This window comes from Rosa chinensis, chromosome 6 (assembly GCF_002994745.2).
Source record: "Rosa chinensis cultivar Old Blush chromosome 6, RchiOBHm-V2, whole genome shotgun sequence".
NCBI classification, from domain to species: Eukaryota; Viridiplantae; Streptophyta; class Magnoliopsida; order Rosales; family Rosaceae; genus Rosa; species Rosa chinensis.
In genome coordinates this window covers 39643646-39660422 of record NC_037093.1, presented here as the reverse complement: position 1 = coordinate 39660422, position 16777 = coordinate 39643646, and the positions used below count along the sequence as shown (strand labels likewise).

Sequence of the window (16777 nt, the reverse complement as noted above, 5' to 3'; positions counted from 1 at the left end):
GGCGTGCTTTCTTGACATTCACGGCGTGCAAACATCCCATAAATCAAATTGGATAATACTTGAGAATATATTTACGGCCTGCTTGGATGCACAATTACGGCCCTCTTATGAACACCGTTAAAGAGTAATGACTTTTAGAGCTCCGGCATTTACAGCCTGCATTTGTGCACCGTAAATGCATTTGTGTGCCGTAAAAGGGTATTTACGGTGCACAATGTGGGCGATAAAAGACTATTTTTGGTGTAGTGTAGTTTATGGACAATTTAACAAGTGTGACAACAAATTTGTTGTCAGTGGTAAATTTTTATGTTTTTATCATTAATGAAATGATTACTATAATGACTACACATTTTACCACAACCCACAACAATTGGTGTAAAAGCGGTAACTTTTGTTCTATTTGTAGTAATTACTTTAAGGACTAAATAATGTTTAGTCCTTGAACTTTTGACCATAAAACACTTCAGTCTCTGGGCTTCTAATTTCACACGTTTAGTCTTTGTACTTCAAAATTTTAGACCAATAGGTCATTGCCGTCTAAAACCTCCATTATGTCGTGGCGAAATGTCTATTATGCCCTCAGTTCTTTTTTTAAAATTAATTAATTATTTTATTTTTTTTGGAAAATGAATTTTTTATTTCTTCCCTTTCTTTCTTTCTATTTGTTTCTTCATCATTCCTCGTAGGGGATGGAGGAGAAGAGATAAAAAGAAAGAAAAAGAAAAAAAAGAATAAAAAAAGAAAAAAAAAACTAAGGGCATAATAGACATTTCACTGCGAATTAACTGAGGTTTTAGACGGCAATGACCTATTGGTCTGAAATTTTGAGTATAAGGACTAAACGTGTGAAATTAGAAGGCCAGGGACTGAAGTGTTTTATGGTTAAAAGCTCAAGGACTAAACAATATTTAGTCCTTACTTTAAATACTACATCATTTACAAGATTGTCAACCATTTTACAATTCCGACAACATTCGTGTTGTGAACATGGTAAAATTAATATTAGACAAAAAGATATGTAAGTACTTAGTATTGTAAGAAGGTTCTCCATTTGATAATCAATGTTCTTTATTTGATAAAAGTTGTCTAACTATGATATTTACATCCTTGACCACTCAATTATAATAACCACAATAAGTGTGGTTATAAATCGTAATTTTAGTTCTATTAGGTGTAATTTATTATTTTCACATTATTTGTTACATGTTTCTGAACAATATTACATATCCAGAAAGAATGTGTTGTTAATATAGTAAATTTTATTTTAAAAATGACATATGTTAACATTTAAGTGGGTAACCTATTAACCGGTTCAATAGGTTTCAACTACATTAATTTATTAAAAAAAAAAAACAAGGGTATGCCATACATCAAGGTACCCTAGACGACCCCTTATTTTTTTAGAAAATTACATAGTAGCACCTGACCAAAGATATAAACACAAAAAACCCACCTTCGATTTGTTTTATACATATAAGGACACAAGCTCAGGCCCAAAACCAAATGAAGCAGGTCTGGCTTCGAATTTTGATAGAAAATGACTTAAATGCCCAGTTTTCATAACAATTTACGTTCATGCCATTGTGCATAATACTCAACGACTGAACCCAAAATCCCAAAACACAAAACGCCCAAACCCAAATCAGAAACCCTAAAATCTCTAGCGATGGATCCAAAACACACTCCAAGATCTCCGAAGCAGTAGCACTCAGCTTGAATCTGGCTCCAATGGAGGTTGGTAAGGTAAGCTCTTACTCCAATTTTGCTGCCTTCGTTTATGTTTCTTCGTTTATGTAGCAGTAGAATCGATTGAAACCTCCACAGCTGAGCAAATCGAAAGTAGCAGTAGAATCGATTGAAATCTCCAAAACTGGGCAAATCAAAAGTAGCAGTAGAATCGAAACCTCCAAAGTTCGATTCACTCAACTTGAAACTTCCAAAGTTCGATTTACTCAGCTTGAAACCTCAACACTTGTATAATCGATTTCGAGGATTTGTATAGTAACTACTATGTCTATGTGTTGTTTGATTGAGCTTCATGTTTGCTACTGTGTCTCTGTGCTAGTTGTGTTTTGGTGTTGAGAGTTGGATATGATGGCTGGTTTTGGTGGAGATTGAGATCTTGTGGTATTCATAGACTCACATTTCGAGTGGATTAAGTGTTTTGTGGTTAGTGTGTGTATAGTCCAGTGATTCACAATTCGATGCAGATTTCATACAATGTTGTTACTGTTTGTGTTCATTTCGGAGGTCCAATCAGTGCATAACTACTGTGGAATTACGTTTGAATGCCTGATTTTAAGATGGAAGTGTAGTTCATCAATTAGATATACTGCTACTGCTACTGTAGATCAAAATATACTGCTACTGTATTAATGTTCTATAATCTATATATGTCAATATAAAGAGTATGAGTTTTGATTAAGAAATGTATCAGTGAATTATTTGGTATGTGTTTCAGCAAAATATACTGCTACTGTGTTAATGTAATATACTGCTACTGTGTTAATGTTATATATTGCTACTGTGTTAATGTTATATACTGCTACTGTGTTAATGTTATATACTGCTACTGTGTCAATGTTATATACTGCTACTTTGTTAATGTTATATACTGCCCACTCTGTTAATGTTATATACTGCCCACTCCGTTAATGTTATATGCTGCTACTGTGTTAATGTTATATACTACTACTATGTCAATGTTATATACTGCCCACTCTGTTAATGTTATATACTGCTACTGTGTTAATGTTATATACTGCTACTTTGTGTAGGTGAGAAGAAAAACTCTGGCATGTAGGAAAAAGTTTCCAAGCACAAGAGCAAGATTGAAGAGACAAAAGCAGAAAGAGGCGGAACAAGATAGGGAAGAAGAGGAAAATGCAGAAAAAGAGGAAGAAGATGAAGAAGAACAAGACGGGGGAGGAGAAGATAATGAAGAAGAAGAGGAGGAAGAAGAGAACGATGGAGCAAGGAACAGAGGCAAAGGCCAGAAACAATCATATTGCCAATATAGGTGCAATATGATTTCCTTCCACGACGTGCTTCATAAAGTGTATGAGCAGCTCAATCGTGAAGCAAAGATGGGATTGAAAGCCGAGTTGAAGAAGACGCCATTTTGGAACTTGATTGAAGCTTATGATAAGGGATTGATGACTAAGAACACAACTGCAAAATCAGATTGGGAGATGCATAGGTTAGTGCAATGCTACAAGCCGGATTTAAAGAAATTTAAGTTTGGAAACAAGTTGGCAGAAATAAGTGTATCAGACGTGCAATACATTTTGGGTTTGCCAAACCAAAAATCAGCTATCACGGTGCCAAACCCAATAGATGATCCTAAGAAGCCGACTGATCATCCTCTTGTTCGAAGGTTCTTTCCAAATGACCAAAGGATAAAAAAAGCAAGAATCATGAGCTGTATTGATGAGCAGTTAAGGGAAAAAGCTCCGGGGTGGACAGAGAACATGACAAAGTTGCTGCTACTGCATTTGTTCATCACGCTACTGTTTGCAAGCTCGGGGTCAACCTTAGGATGGAGTTTCGTGAAATGCATCACGGATATTGAGACAATGAAGAGATATAATTGGGCACGAGCTGTTAGAGACTATTTGTTATTGTGTTTGCAAGCTGCTACAAAGGGAAAAGCAAGGCAAATCAGTGGATGTGTAACATTAATCCTGGTAAGTCACTACTGCTAATGCTACTGCTATTGCTATTGCTACTATTGATACTGTATAGTAAAATTATGTGTTACTTATATCTGTTTTGTTTTTGTTATAGTATTGGATATCCGAGAGGAGTACTATGCTTGTTGAAATTGAAGGCAGAGAAGCAATGACTCCAGGGTGCGTCAAGTGGAGTCTCCATCAATTCACAAAAGAATTGCAGAAAATGCAAGTTGATGAAATAGAGGTGATGGATACGCTACTGTCTGCTACTGTATGTGCTTCTGCTACTGTGCAATATGCTACTAACTTGAAAAATATTTTATTGCAGATTGATAATGCAGTGGCCGACAACAATAGAAGCAAACATGGCAAAGAAAACAGCGACGATGACTTTGAGAACCCTTCATCAAAGCATGCTGCTACTGCACAGGCAAAGGGGCAGAAAAGACAAAGAGAAGAAAATGTCACAATAGCTGCCAAAAAACCAGCCAAAAAGTGGGTGACAGAAAAGAGAGCAAAAAGTAAAGAAAATAAGTTCTCGAATGAGGATGCTACTGCACCAGCTGAAAAGGAAAAGCGTAGAAATGAAGAAGAGACAGCTGATAATGAATCTGAAGGTTTCAAAGATGAACATGAAGACATGACATTTAGAGATTGGGTAAGTACAATGAAAAATTACATTTATAGTAGCTATATGTACATTTTTACTAAAATCATCTTTGTTTTGTTTTTTAGGTGGATATGAACGGCATGAATTTTGTGAAAAAGATTGACAAAAATAGAGGAGAGGACGGGATGCAAACAAAAGGCACAAGTGGAGTAAATGTTAATTATATGGATTTGGGTGCAACGGAGGAAGAAGAGGTAAATAAATTTAAGTTTCTCCGGTTTCTGCAGATTTCTTTTGGTCTACTTCACTTTGGATCTTTACCTTGTTTTGATATAGTTTGATTGGTAACAATGTGATATTGCATTATTTTCTAATTTTTTTGAGTTATCATTTTCTTTTGATTAAGGATGCTGCGGATGGTATTGGAGGTGACTTTAGTTTTGACACTGGATTGGGGGGCAGGAAAATGAAACAAACCTTGTGGATCGGGATCGGGATGGAATTGAAGGAGGAGAACCAGATCAAATGGAAAGGAATGAAAAAGCTATTATTGAGGCCGGTGCAAATATTACGTATCAAATACTAAAAAACATTGTAGAAGAGATTGTGTATGAAGCTGAAAGGAACGAAAATGCTACTACTGAAGCATATGAAGGTGCAAGGAATGAAGAAGCTGCTACTGAGGGAGGTGTAAATATTACGGATCAAATCCTCAAAACCATTGTAGAAGAGATTGTGAATGAAGAGTACAAGAGCAGGTATGATTTGCATTTATATGGTATGATTGTGAATGAAGAGATTTGTATTTATCTCTATTATTTTTTGATTAAGTTTATTTTTTTTGCGTTATATGGTTTGAATTTATTTTGATTCATGTTGTGTGGATTGCAATGCTGGTTGTTTTGATGTTGGGATATAGAAAGTTCATAATTGGGTGAGGTTGTATGCTACTATGTGCAGGAATGATCCAGCTTGGTTCAAGGAATGGGAAGATTTGTTGGAGAGTGAGTATGACAAATTTGGCTATCCAAGCACTGATGAAGAACAGATCAACACAGTGGAGCATTGGCAAGATGTAACAATGTTGAAACAAGACATGGCGGGAAGCGCTATCGAGAGCTGCAAGAGGAAGCAAGCTTATATAGAGAGGTTATGGGATGAAAAAGAAGAAGTGTCAAAAAAATACAAAAAGTTGAAGACAAAGATGAAGAAGAAGCAAGAAGAGATTAGAAAATGGAGAAACAAAAGCAAACAACTAATGATGATAGTACAAAGGGTAGAAAAAGATGAAGAGGCCAATGAAGATGCTGCTCCTCCTGCTGTTGCTGCTCCTGCTACTGTTCCTGCTCATGCTACTGCTCCAACAAATGAACCAAGGACATGATCAACGATAAAGAGAATCAAAGAAAGAACCGATTGGAAAGAGAAGCAACTAGAAGGTTTTGAGGTGCAGAAACCATTGAAGAAACAGAGGAAGAAGAGCAATTAAAGGACTTAACAAACATATTAGTAGTCTATTTTGGTGCACCAATCGTATGGGATTCGGTGTTAAGTCAGACAGCCAAATTAGTATATATTTTCATGTGCAGAAGATAGGGATATGTTTGTAGATTTGCTATTGCCTATCATTTTTTTATCTTTCAACAAGCAGGATGGGAAGGGGATCAAAATCTTGAATTGCAAAGGTTCTTAAAAGGTTGAAATTGATTCAAGTTTTCTAAGCCAAACCAACATTTAATGTTAGGTTGGTGTGATATTTTCTTGGGGAATTGTAATGTTGGAAGGCATTTGATTGTGGTTTTCGGGTTTGGTGACCAAACATAAAATGAAAAAGATTGAATATACACGGAGGCAGAAGACTTGAACATAAAACAAGGCAACGTGCCGCTGCACCGCCAACAGGCCCTGCTACTACACTAAAACACTTTGCTACTACACCTGTTTAGGAGTGAACATAAACAAATCTGCTACTTTATTGCTAGAAACCAAAAATATCAATCACTGAAATTAAACTTTTTTTTTGTAATTTTCTATAACGAAACAATGTCATATGCTACTGTTGAATAAGCTACTGCTTGAAAACGATCATCCATGACCATTTATCCCTATAATACTCAGTTCCTCATGACATAGAAACTTCTCAAAAACTCAAAAAATTAATCTGAGGCAATGCTACTATATAAAATTGTAGTGCGAACATATATGAATAAAAAAATTGCATGTGATATTGTTGAATCATGCCATCTGCTACTGTTGAATCAATCTGCTACTACTGAATCATGTTATGTCCTACTGCTGAATCATGTCATCTACTACTATTGAATCAATCTGCTACTGCTGAATCATGTCATGTGCTACTGTTACTGTTGAATGTGCTACTATCTCAGATCGCCACATTGCATGACCTGCGATTGTGGTGGCCAAGTTGATCACACCGTGTGCATTTCACTGGTCTGGACTCTTCCCCAAACGACTTGATCCTCCTTGTCCGTGGTCTTCCGGGAGGTTTTCGAGTCTTGGGAGGCTGAAAGCTGAATCACCAAAACTACTAGGATTGGGCTTATCAAGATCCGGGACTGGAAAAATAGGAAGATCATGAGCACTTCTATTGAATGAGGTCTTCCAGTAATCTTCAATGTAACGGTAAGGGAAAAGGTTTGCCTTCTGCATTACTTGAACTGCATGAGAACATGGGAAGCACCTAAACTACCACCAAGCACAAGAGCACTCCCTCTCAACCAAGTTCACCATGACGGTGCTATCCTCTGTACAAACTTCAAAAATATCATTAGTGGACTGGCTAACTCTCCAATTTCTCCCTGTTTCTATCCTTTTCGACAACTTTTTCTCAAGGTTAGGACATAGCACACTCCTCCAAGTAGAAGATTGAACCTTCCTTTCACAAAACATCTCCATAACTCTTACACGAATGCCTTCAAGCAACTGAGGCAGGGGCATGCATCTCTCATCCTTGACCATGTTGTTGAAGCTCTCTGACAAAGAATTACTCATTTCGCCATATCTTTTAGCAGGGAAGCAAGCAATAGCATAGTTTTCGGGTGGCAAGTTAGCAAGAAAGGACTGACCCTGCCCACGACTTTACTTCCTAAATTCTGCCAACTTTTCATTGAAGATATCTAAAGTCCTAGCATATGCAGCTTGTGTAAACAATCTCACAATGTGTTCCTTAAAAGTAGAACCATAGGAACATGGATACCTGCCATTCAAATTGTCCTCTAGATGCTTGATACAATAGGAGTGCGGCGCATTTGGAAACACCTCTTTCACACCATCCAAAAGACCAGCTCCATGGTCTGTCATGAATACAATAGTCCGGTAGTCACTCGCTAAGATTATTGCCAAATGTTCAAGGAACCACCTCCAATTCTCTTTACTTTCAGCATCAACAATGGCAAAGGCAAATGGGAAAACATCTGGAAAAAAAAGCAAAAAACAAAAACAAAAACAAAAGCAAGAATAAATAAGACAAAAAAAGGATCGAATATAAGAACTGCTACTGCTTTAAAATGCTACTGATACTGTTACTGCTACTGCTACTGCTATTGGCATAAAGAAATTCAACTTGACAATAGGAAAGCATGCAAAACAAACTCACATCTGATCATCATGTGAAGATCACAAGAAAACACAATAAGGGCTGCTACTGCCAGGTTCTTATAAATTACACTAAAAATTCACATTTAATCAAAATTTAAATATGCTGCTACTACATGGACAAAACAAAAAAAAAATCATAAAAGAAAACTCAACTTTAGAAGAAGTTTGCATACCTTTGTTCCCTGTTTTAGCACAAGCACCCAATAGCATCCCCTTATACTTGTTTTTAATAAAAGTCCCATCAAGGAACAGCATAGGTCGACAATATTTGAAGCCGTTTATGCAAGCCCCATAAGATATAAACAATCGACGAAAACGATTATCAAGAGAGTCAAGGATGCAATATGAACCGGAGTTAGTTCTCTTTAATGTGTCAATATACCAAGGCAATAGAGAATACCCAAATGCTTCACTACCATGTAACGTCTTATTAGCAGCCTCTTTGCCCCTATATGCCATGTGATAAGGAATATCAAACCCATAATCATGCTTGAAATGCTTGACAATATCCTTGGGCTTAATTAAAGGATCGGATCTCACTTTATCAGCCATAATAGTGGAAATAACTTTGGATCCTAACCTCTTATGATTTTGATGCCGGACAACAGCAACACAAGAATGATTATTCACCAACTTTATTAGATGGAAATAACCACTAGCCTTTTTAAGGAAGCATAAACATACCATTCACACCCATCGGAATCTTTCTTGGCACAAGTAGCACTAACACGGCACTTGTCATTCTTAACATAGTTAAACTCAAACCCCTTCTCAACTGCAAACTTGCACAACTTATCTCGAAATTCGACGGCACCACCAATGAAAACTTGACCAATCTTATATATATTGTCATTCTAATCACTAGACATATACTTCCTTTTAGACTTGTTGCTCACAAAATTTCCAATTATCATGTTGTTGTCATCCTCAAGGTTTGAATCATCACTACTAGCATGATCTTCATCAACAAGTTCAGGGATATTCACAATAGCAGTATCCACAGTAGCATGTTTCACAGTAGCAGCAATTTCCTGTTTATCGACACACATCTTGGAACAAGCTCCAACATCAAGAACATGTATATCTATAAAGGGAAAATTTAGCAGTTGGAAAATATCCAACATGATCAAAATATCATCGTCACACTCTAAGTAGCAATTGGGGCAATCGTTAAGTGCATATCTAAAAACAAATTGACCATCCTTGAGGTTTCGAAACTTTGAGGAAATTTTGGCACACAAATTTTCATACGTGGTACTTCATGACAATAGTAAAAGAATAGTCTCTGTCCCATATGTAAATCTTCCAAATGTTGATTTTGACATACTATAAAACACATTTAGAAAACTATTATTAATGTTATATACTGCTACTGCACAACATGAAAGCAACACAATTAAAACAGCTACTATGATAATAGTAAAACTAAACATCACATCAAACACCTACTACTGCTCTACAAGATATCAAACCTCACATACACAATAATCAACCACCTGCTACTGCTATTACACAAATTCAAACACCTACTACTGCTCTACTACAATCATAACACAATTATAAACCATGAGACACAAAAATCACAATACTCCAATTATAAACCAACTCAGACCTCAAAATTCAAGATTGAATATCATAGCCACGATGTCAGGACCCACCCCGGAATTACCTTCCTAACTCCAAGATGGACCTGCGGGGCCCACTTTTCGGAAAAATTCGACAGAACTTCCCCTAAAAGTGGACAACCCTAAACCTGCTGAAAACACTTCTAAGTATAGTAATTTCTATGCTTGAAGCCACCCTGCTTCCAAGCAACAATCCGCAATTTCCAAGTATAAACATCGTACTACACAAACATAACCATTTATATAAATTACAACCCAACAAATCAAATCTTTTTACTTTCTCCAATATTAAACAACTCCCATACACACATAATTATACAAATGTATAAATCCACCCTTTTTAAGTAATCAGAGCAATCTAAAGGACACACTCGAAATATAATACACAAAGTAGGTTAATAAATAACCTACTGAGGATAGATGACAAAGGTGGTACTAGCCTCCACTCCTAAGCCGGTCAGCAACACTGCGATCTGGGCAATTGAAACCAAATGGCCCAAGGGGAAAGTACATAAAAACGTTAGCGTGAGTGGACCAAAATAAATAAGTATAAAGGAATAAAAGTTTATACTTTCCCACAAATTTACATTATAAAAACAATCTCGATGCATGCAACGTTATGAAACGTGTTTCTTTAAATTCAAAACTCATGAAAAACATACCAGCCTCGCTGGTTAAAAGAAAACGGACTAGCCCAGCTAGTCAAGTAATGATAAAATATGGGGAAGAGATTTCACCATACAAAAGAAGGGAGCCTCCCAGGCTCGGGTCGGAGTGTCCCACACTCTGGAGCATTCCATGCTCTGATCTTACTCACCCACAAACACATAGTAAGCAGGGAGGAGTACTAATAGGCTAGCTAGCAATAAAATATAGCGACCCAGGTATGGTGGGTAAAAACTAATAAAATCCAATAAATCCTTAAGGCTTCCCCATGTCCCACGAATAAAAGAAACACGGGTACGATTCCCAACTGTACCCAGAAATTCTCGTAAAGTAGTATAAACTAACAGCGTGTCCCACACGCTACAGAAATAAGTAGATTGTCAATGAGGCATTCGCAATGCTAAAATCGAAAATCGATAAATAAACATGGAGATTTACTCCAACAAAATTCAATTTGCAAATAAAGTCTCAAATCGACGAATATAAATATAATATAAATGGTATAAATCCGGAAATCACATCGAAAACCATTCGTCGAAAAATCACATCAAATATAAATTCGAATCCGAGCATAACAACTTAATAACCAAAGCTCACCACCGGTATAAATCATAAATACTTCACAAAATCATTATTGGAAACAAATCCACGAGATAATTCGCAATCAACTTTATATGCTCGGAAAACATGTTAATAAACTAGAACATGCTTTAATAAATAAAGGCATGCATCACTTATTCGAAAACAAAAGTCCACTCACAGTGTACGGCTAAGCCTACCGTCGATCCGAACCCTCCTCGAGGGAATCCTCCTCACGTCCTGTACAATATAACGTTCGTAAACCCATAATTACTGGAGGGAAAACTAAATTACGATAAATAAAACCAAACCCTAACATTATCTTTATTTGCCCAAAACCTCCCAATCTTCTTCACTAATGTTATTCCCTTAAGGTATGGGCTTTAGGGCTGAATCAAGGAAATCCGATAGATGGATTTCTCATAATTCAATTAACAATTTCATCATTGATCAACATCAAAATCCATAATCACTCTTCTCCAACTTTATCCCAAAACTGCAATTATGGAACTAAAAGTATAATTGACTAATTATATCAACAACAGAAGTCAAATTCCGGCCAAAACACAGTCTCACGCGCCACCTACAGTGGCGGTGCTTGGCACCCACGCGCCGGTACCAACCTCCACCACCGGCTACCAAATTTCATATACAGCAACTACTCAACACACTGATTAAACTTCTCAACTACAACATTCCCAAATTATACCTGTAAATGGTCGAATTCAACCGGCGAAATTAACCCAGAAAATCAAGAACCCTAGGTTATCGATTCGGCCCCTACACGGCAAATCTTGATTCGAGGCTAGGGGCGAAATGATCTCCGTGGAAAACCGAGCCTTCGACGCCAAAATGGTGACCGGAGGTGGCCAGAATCGCCGGAAATCGGCAAAAATGGCTAACTGCCACCGTAGCTTCCTCCGCTCCAAATCGAGCTTCTCCGGCCGAATCGCCGTAATATACCTCCACAGACGTGTCAAGGGGAAGAAACCGAGCTTGGGGGTGGCCGGATTACATCCTGGGTCGGCCGGAGGAGGAAGAAATCAAAGGGGAAAGAATCGGGCCGAAAGGGAGGAAGGGTCGGGGAGAGAGAGAAGAGAGAGTTACCCGGCTAGGTAGATTTCCAAAAATAGAAATCTACCAACAGTAATTTCCATATATCTATATAACTTACCATGAACAGTAAATTCTACATTTTTAGCCATAACTCTCACATACTAAGCCCAATTTTTACGCACCACATATGTACGCGCTCGGTTTAACGTCCCCTACAACTTTCATGAAGAACATTTCCTCAAATTTTGACCCGAACAAAAAGTCAACTTTTAGGGCCACTAAAATATTAATAAAAAGTAAAAATTGTAAGTATCTGACAATTACCGTCCAAAAAGTGAGTAAATCGTTAATTCTAGATTCGGGACGTAACACACGAACTATATTCCCGTACCAATTATGCAAAAACACAGAAGGTAACAAAACCAACACACAAATTCAAAATTGAAAAGTAAAAAGAAAAAAGAAGAATCAAATTCAACCTAAAACGAGTTCAATAATTCAAAACGAAACAAATTGAACCAAAACTAGAAGAAAAGAAATTCTCAAGAAATTGGATGAAATAGTAGATGATCAAAATCTTAGAAAGCATGAAATTGACACAGAAGCATGAATTTGAAGCCTGAAGACATGAAGAATCATAAAACTAACCTAGAAGTTCGATCGGTTTCAATAGGAGAAGAGAAATTCGATCGGTTTCGGGTTCTCTCACTACGTTCAAATTAAAGAAGAAGAAGAAGAAGAGGTTGTTGATGAGAGAGAGAGAGAGAGAGAGAGACGGTCTCTCCTTCACGTTAGCATAAAGGGAATAAAAGAACCCAAAAAAATAAGTTAAGGGCAAATAAGTAATTTATCTTATAACAGGTGGCAAGTGGATATCAGATTGTCATTTTCTTTAAGTTTTTGTCCTTGGATGTTTAATTTCATCTTTAAAGGATGTAGCTGTCATTGTCAAACAATTTTCTGTCAATAACTTATATGTAATTTGTTATATTTTTTATATTTTTATTTTCTAAATTTTCATGAATATGGTGTAATACATACCTGGCTGGATACTTTGATGTTGGGAATCAAATCAACTCAGTATATGAAGGTTTCCCCATGTTTTTCGCGAAGTGAATCAATCGAGTAATAGTGTTTGTCTTAGATCGAAGAGCTAATCTCACCGAATCTCTTATTACTTAAAATAAGAAAACCAAGTATATCAGCAATTGGTAATTACATAACAAAGCATAATTAATCAAAGAATATGCAACAACATTGCACTGTATAACCTAACTACATATACATATATTTATGCCAACAGTGCTCTTTTACCTAACAGACATATGTAGTATCTTAATATCCTCTTGGAAGAGACTAATAACCAAGTCAACATACTCATGTATCTTTGATTTATTCATGAGTCCTAGTCAACAAGATGGCTTCTTTGGCTTTTGCGATACATTTGTGTACGCCATCTTAAAATTAAAGAACAGAAATATCCATATATACCACATCCTTCAGGTTTGTCAAATATAAAGTGGTCTGTCTTTGATTCTACAATGGGGGCAGATAGTTGAATCCTCCAAGTTCTCTTATATAGCTGCAACCATGAAGGTAAACCAGTAGTTTGTTTATGCATCCATTTCATAACCAAAGCTGCTTGTTGATTTGGTTCAATATGCTAGTTTTGCTCACACATTCATTTGTTTTTGTGTTTTCTTGTGCATCTGTTTGTATATGAACATCTACATATATACCACAGAAAATTGTAATAAAAGTCAGCATAAATTGCCAGATCTGCAAGACAGATGTGTTGAAAGCCGTTACCAAGCTTCAAGGTAATAAACAGCATGCAACAGCCTTTGTATGTACTTCATTTCCTTGCATTACAAGAAACTCTGACATGGGAACGTCGCCCTCAAATAATCGTTAGTTCTTGGCTAAACAGTGACAATTAGTACTAACTAATCTTGTTATTTGGTTGAATAGGAATAGATATTGTAGCCGTAGATGGTCAGAAGGGAACATTGACTGTCGTAGGAGATGTTGATCCAGTGTTGGTGGTGAGACGACTAAGAAAGGTTGGGAAAGTAGCAGAAATTGTGAGTGTTGGACCCCCAAAGGCTTCTGAACCTAAGCCTCTTATATTCCTTGATCTCCCTTCATGCTGTAATCAATGTCAGCTTGTTGGATTCAAATATGTTCCTTATGAGGGTGGAGGGTGCCATATTCTTTGAGGTGTTCATTTACTGAATCATGTTCCGTAAGACATATTTGTTCAATGTTCCGTCTTCACAAGTTGTTGTAAAATAAAAGGACAAAAATCATTACTTTCTGCAAGGATTATGATGATTGATAATTAAATTAGTGAATAATTTCTTCTTATTTTTTTTGTGGTATTTAGAAAGTTATAATTCTCAAGGATGAACTTTTAGATGGAACCCTAAATATTAAGTTTTTTTAACGAAGATATCTTATTTTTGTTAAAAGTTAATCTAGCTAATACAGTTTAGTTTATGCATGTTGTCCTTTAAATACGTTCCTTTTATATGATTATTGGTGTGCATTGGCAATCTACACCATATTGTATATTCTGTTGTTGTCAGGAGTACTATTTAACTTGTATGATATCTTAAGGGTTTTTTACTTCAACAATGTTTGAACTTTTCGAGTATTTTTGAAATAATACCTGAACTTTCAAAGTTATCAATGTGATACATGAACTCATTTTTTTGTATCAACGTCGTACCTGTGGTCGATTTCTGTCACAGAATCGTTAACTATGACCACGTGCCCAGCACGTGAGGCACAAAATAAGGGTAAAAATGACCTTTCCCACTTCCTTTAGTTCTTCACGGGATTTTTACTTCAACAGTGTCTGAACTCTTCGAGAACTTTTGAAATGATACCTGAACTTTTAAAGTCATCAATGTGATACTTGGACTCATTTTTTCATATCAATGTCATACCTGCGGTCGATTTCCGTCACAGAACAGTTAACTATGACCACGTGCCCAGCACGTGAGGCACTTAATGAGGTCAAAAGACTAATTTACCCTCCAAAGTATTTTATTTTTATTTTTTTTGCTTTCTTTCTTGTTTTTCTTTTTCGACGTCTTCTTCCCTCTGATTTGTCCCCTCTGATTGGAAGCCATGGCCGCAAATCAGATCTCACCTTCTCTCTCAACCACCCAACCCTTTCCAAGCACTACCTGACTATAACCACATTGAACTCAGCTAGATCAATATGGCTACCTTGCAAAAATTCAAGCTCCTCGCCACTCAATGCCCCGTCGTCTCCTGAAGCCCCACGTGCAGCCCATCCGCCAGCCCCGTCATCCACCTCCGCTGCCGTAAAACCCTCAGATTGTTCCTCACCCTCCCCAACCGCCGCCGATTGTCTCGCCAGAGTACCTCGTCCGATGCTCCCACTAAGTACTGATATTACAGCCGCGAATAACCCAAGCCCGGTTCTTTTTTGGACAAATTGATTAGAAGCTGGAATCAATGAAATGATCATTGCCTCATTGTTCGATAAATCATATACAGATAGATATAGTTATACACAGACACGCAGTTGCGGAAAAATCAGTTTTGGGTTTTCTCCCATCATCACCATCCTTTGCCTTTTCGCCGCTGTTGAGAGAGAGAAAGAGAGAGACTCTCAGTCTCCTTCACTTTTGCAGATTTTGATTCAATTACAAAGACACAGACTATTTTTGGAAATTCATGAACTTATGTTGTAATGTTAGTTGCGGTGAGGAAGCCGAGGGCCATGACGGCGTGGCCCGCCTCTGTCATATCTCCGGCAAGCTGCACAAGAAGGTTTGGATTGCCGTCGGCCATATTCTCTCTCTCTGATCCCTTTGTCTGAAATCTCAGGTAAATTCCAAGTCTCAGATCTGGAGGCCAAGAGTCATGAAACCGTCTACACCGGCCTGCCTGCAATAAATTCAGAGAAGCAAAGCCATCGAGCAAGCTGTGCTTGGAGAACTCCGACGAGATGGAGTCCCCGGCGGTGTCCATCCATCAGAGAATTGGATTCAAGTTTTGCTTTGGATTTTGCATTTTGCTAGAAAATGCCATCATCCCATCTAATTGCATTTTGCAGATGAAAAAGGAAATAGAAATGGAGAAGAAGAACTGAAGGTGCGACGAGACACGTGAAAAACTAAAGGAAGTGGGAAATGTCATTTTTACCCTTATTTTGTGCCTCACGTGTTGGGCACATGGTCATAATTAACGGTTCTGTGATGGAAATCGACCGCAGGTATGACGTTGATACGAAAAAATGAGTTCAGGTATCACATTGATAACTTTGAAAGTTCATGTATTATTTCAAAAGTCCTCGAAGAATTCAAACACTGTTGAAGTAAAAAACTCATATCTTAATTAGTCCGCATGAATAATTCTTTGATGCCATCTATGATTTGTTTGCCTGTCTCTGATAATCGATTCCCCAATTGCAGCTTGTCTTTATATTTTTAAACTCCATCAAACTTTGTTTTAAGTGAGAAATATACATTAAACTTTTTTTTTAGTGATATATATACATCGAACTTGAGAATCCTCATGAGTGGAGTCATGAGTTTACTAATAATTATGTCCTCATCATGGTTATAACCTAATTATAGTATGTATATAAAATAGTCGAAGAAGCAAGTTAGGTAATTTGAGGAGTGCTAGGCTCAAACTCGTGTGGATCTGCACGCCACGTGCTTGAAGAAAAACTCATAGAAGTGTACTTTTTTTTGTTCAATTCCCTTCTTACCCTTTTAAATTAAAATTTTCTTTTTATCTTCTGTCTCACCCCAGACCAAAAAAAAATCTTCTCTCTCACCCCGGCCGATGACAACCCAAGATCTGTTGAGCAAATCGGAGGCTTCGAATCGGCCGAGCTTCTGAAACCCACAGGTGGAGACGAAAGAGGAAGAAGCGTCCCAAGCCCAGGACTTGTGGTAATTGAC

At 37.3% G+C, this 16777-nt stretch overlaps 2 protein-coding genes across 2 annotated transcripts; one reads left to right on the top strand and one right to left on the bottom strand.

Annotated features, from left to right (window-relative positions):
• Positions 1–7383: 7383 nt before the first annotated feature.
• Positions 7384–8454, bottom strand: LOC121050009. Its single transcript, XM_040508534.1, has 2 exons — positions 8076–8454; positions 7384–7718 (listed from the first exon to the last, which is right to left on the bottom strand). The coding sequence occupies exons 1-2, from the start codon at positions 8452–8454 to the stop codon at positions 7384–7386; spliced, it is 714 nt and encodes a 237-aa protein (XP_040364468.1).
• Positions 8455–13302: 4848 nt separating this feature from the next.
• On the top strand, positions 13303–14145 carry LOC112173802 (heavy metal-associated isoprenylated plant protein 2-like). Its single transcript, XM_024311490.2, has 3 exons — positions 13303–13424; positions 13573–13648; positions 13800–14145. Exons 1-3 carry the CDS (start codon positions 13419–13421, stop codon positions 14045–14047), a joined length of 330 nt encoding a protein of 109 aa, XP_024167258.1. The 5' UTR covers positions 13303–13418; the 3' UTR covers positions 14048–14145.
• Positions 14146–16777: the final 2632 nt, after the last annotated feature.

Coding starts and splice junctions, on each gene's coding strand:
- LOC121050009 (XM_040508534.1), bottom strand. CDS start 8,454: ATGGCTGATAAAGTGAGATCCGATCCTTTAATTAAGCCCAAGGATATT. Junction 7,719..8,075: donor TGCTAAAACAGGGAACAAAG/GTATGCAAACTT, acceptor TTTTTTTTCCAG/ATGTTTTCCCATTTGCCTTT.
- LOC112173802 (XM_024311490.2), top strand. Junction 13,649..13,799: donor AGCCGTTACCAAGCTTCAAG/GTAATAAACAGC, acceptor TTGGTTGAATAG/GAATAGATATTGTAGCCGTA.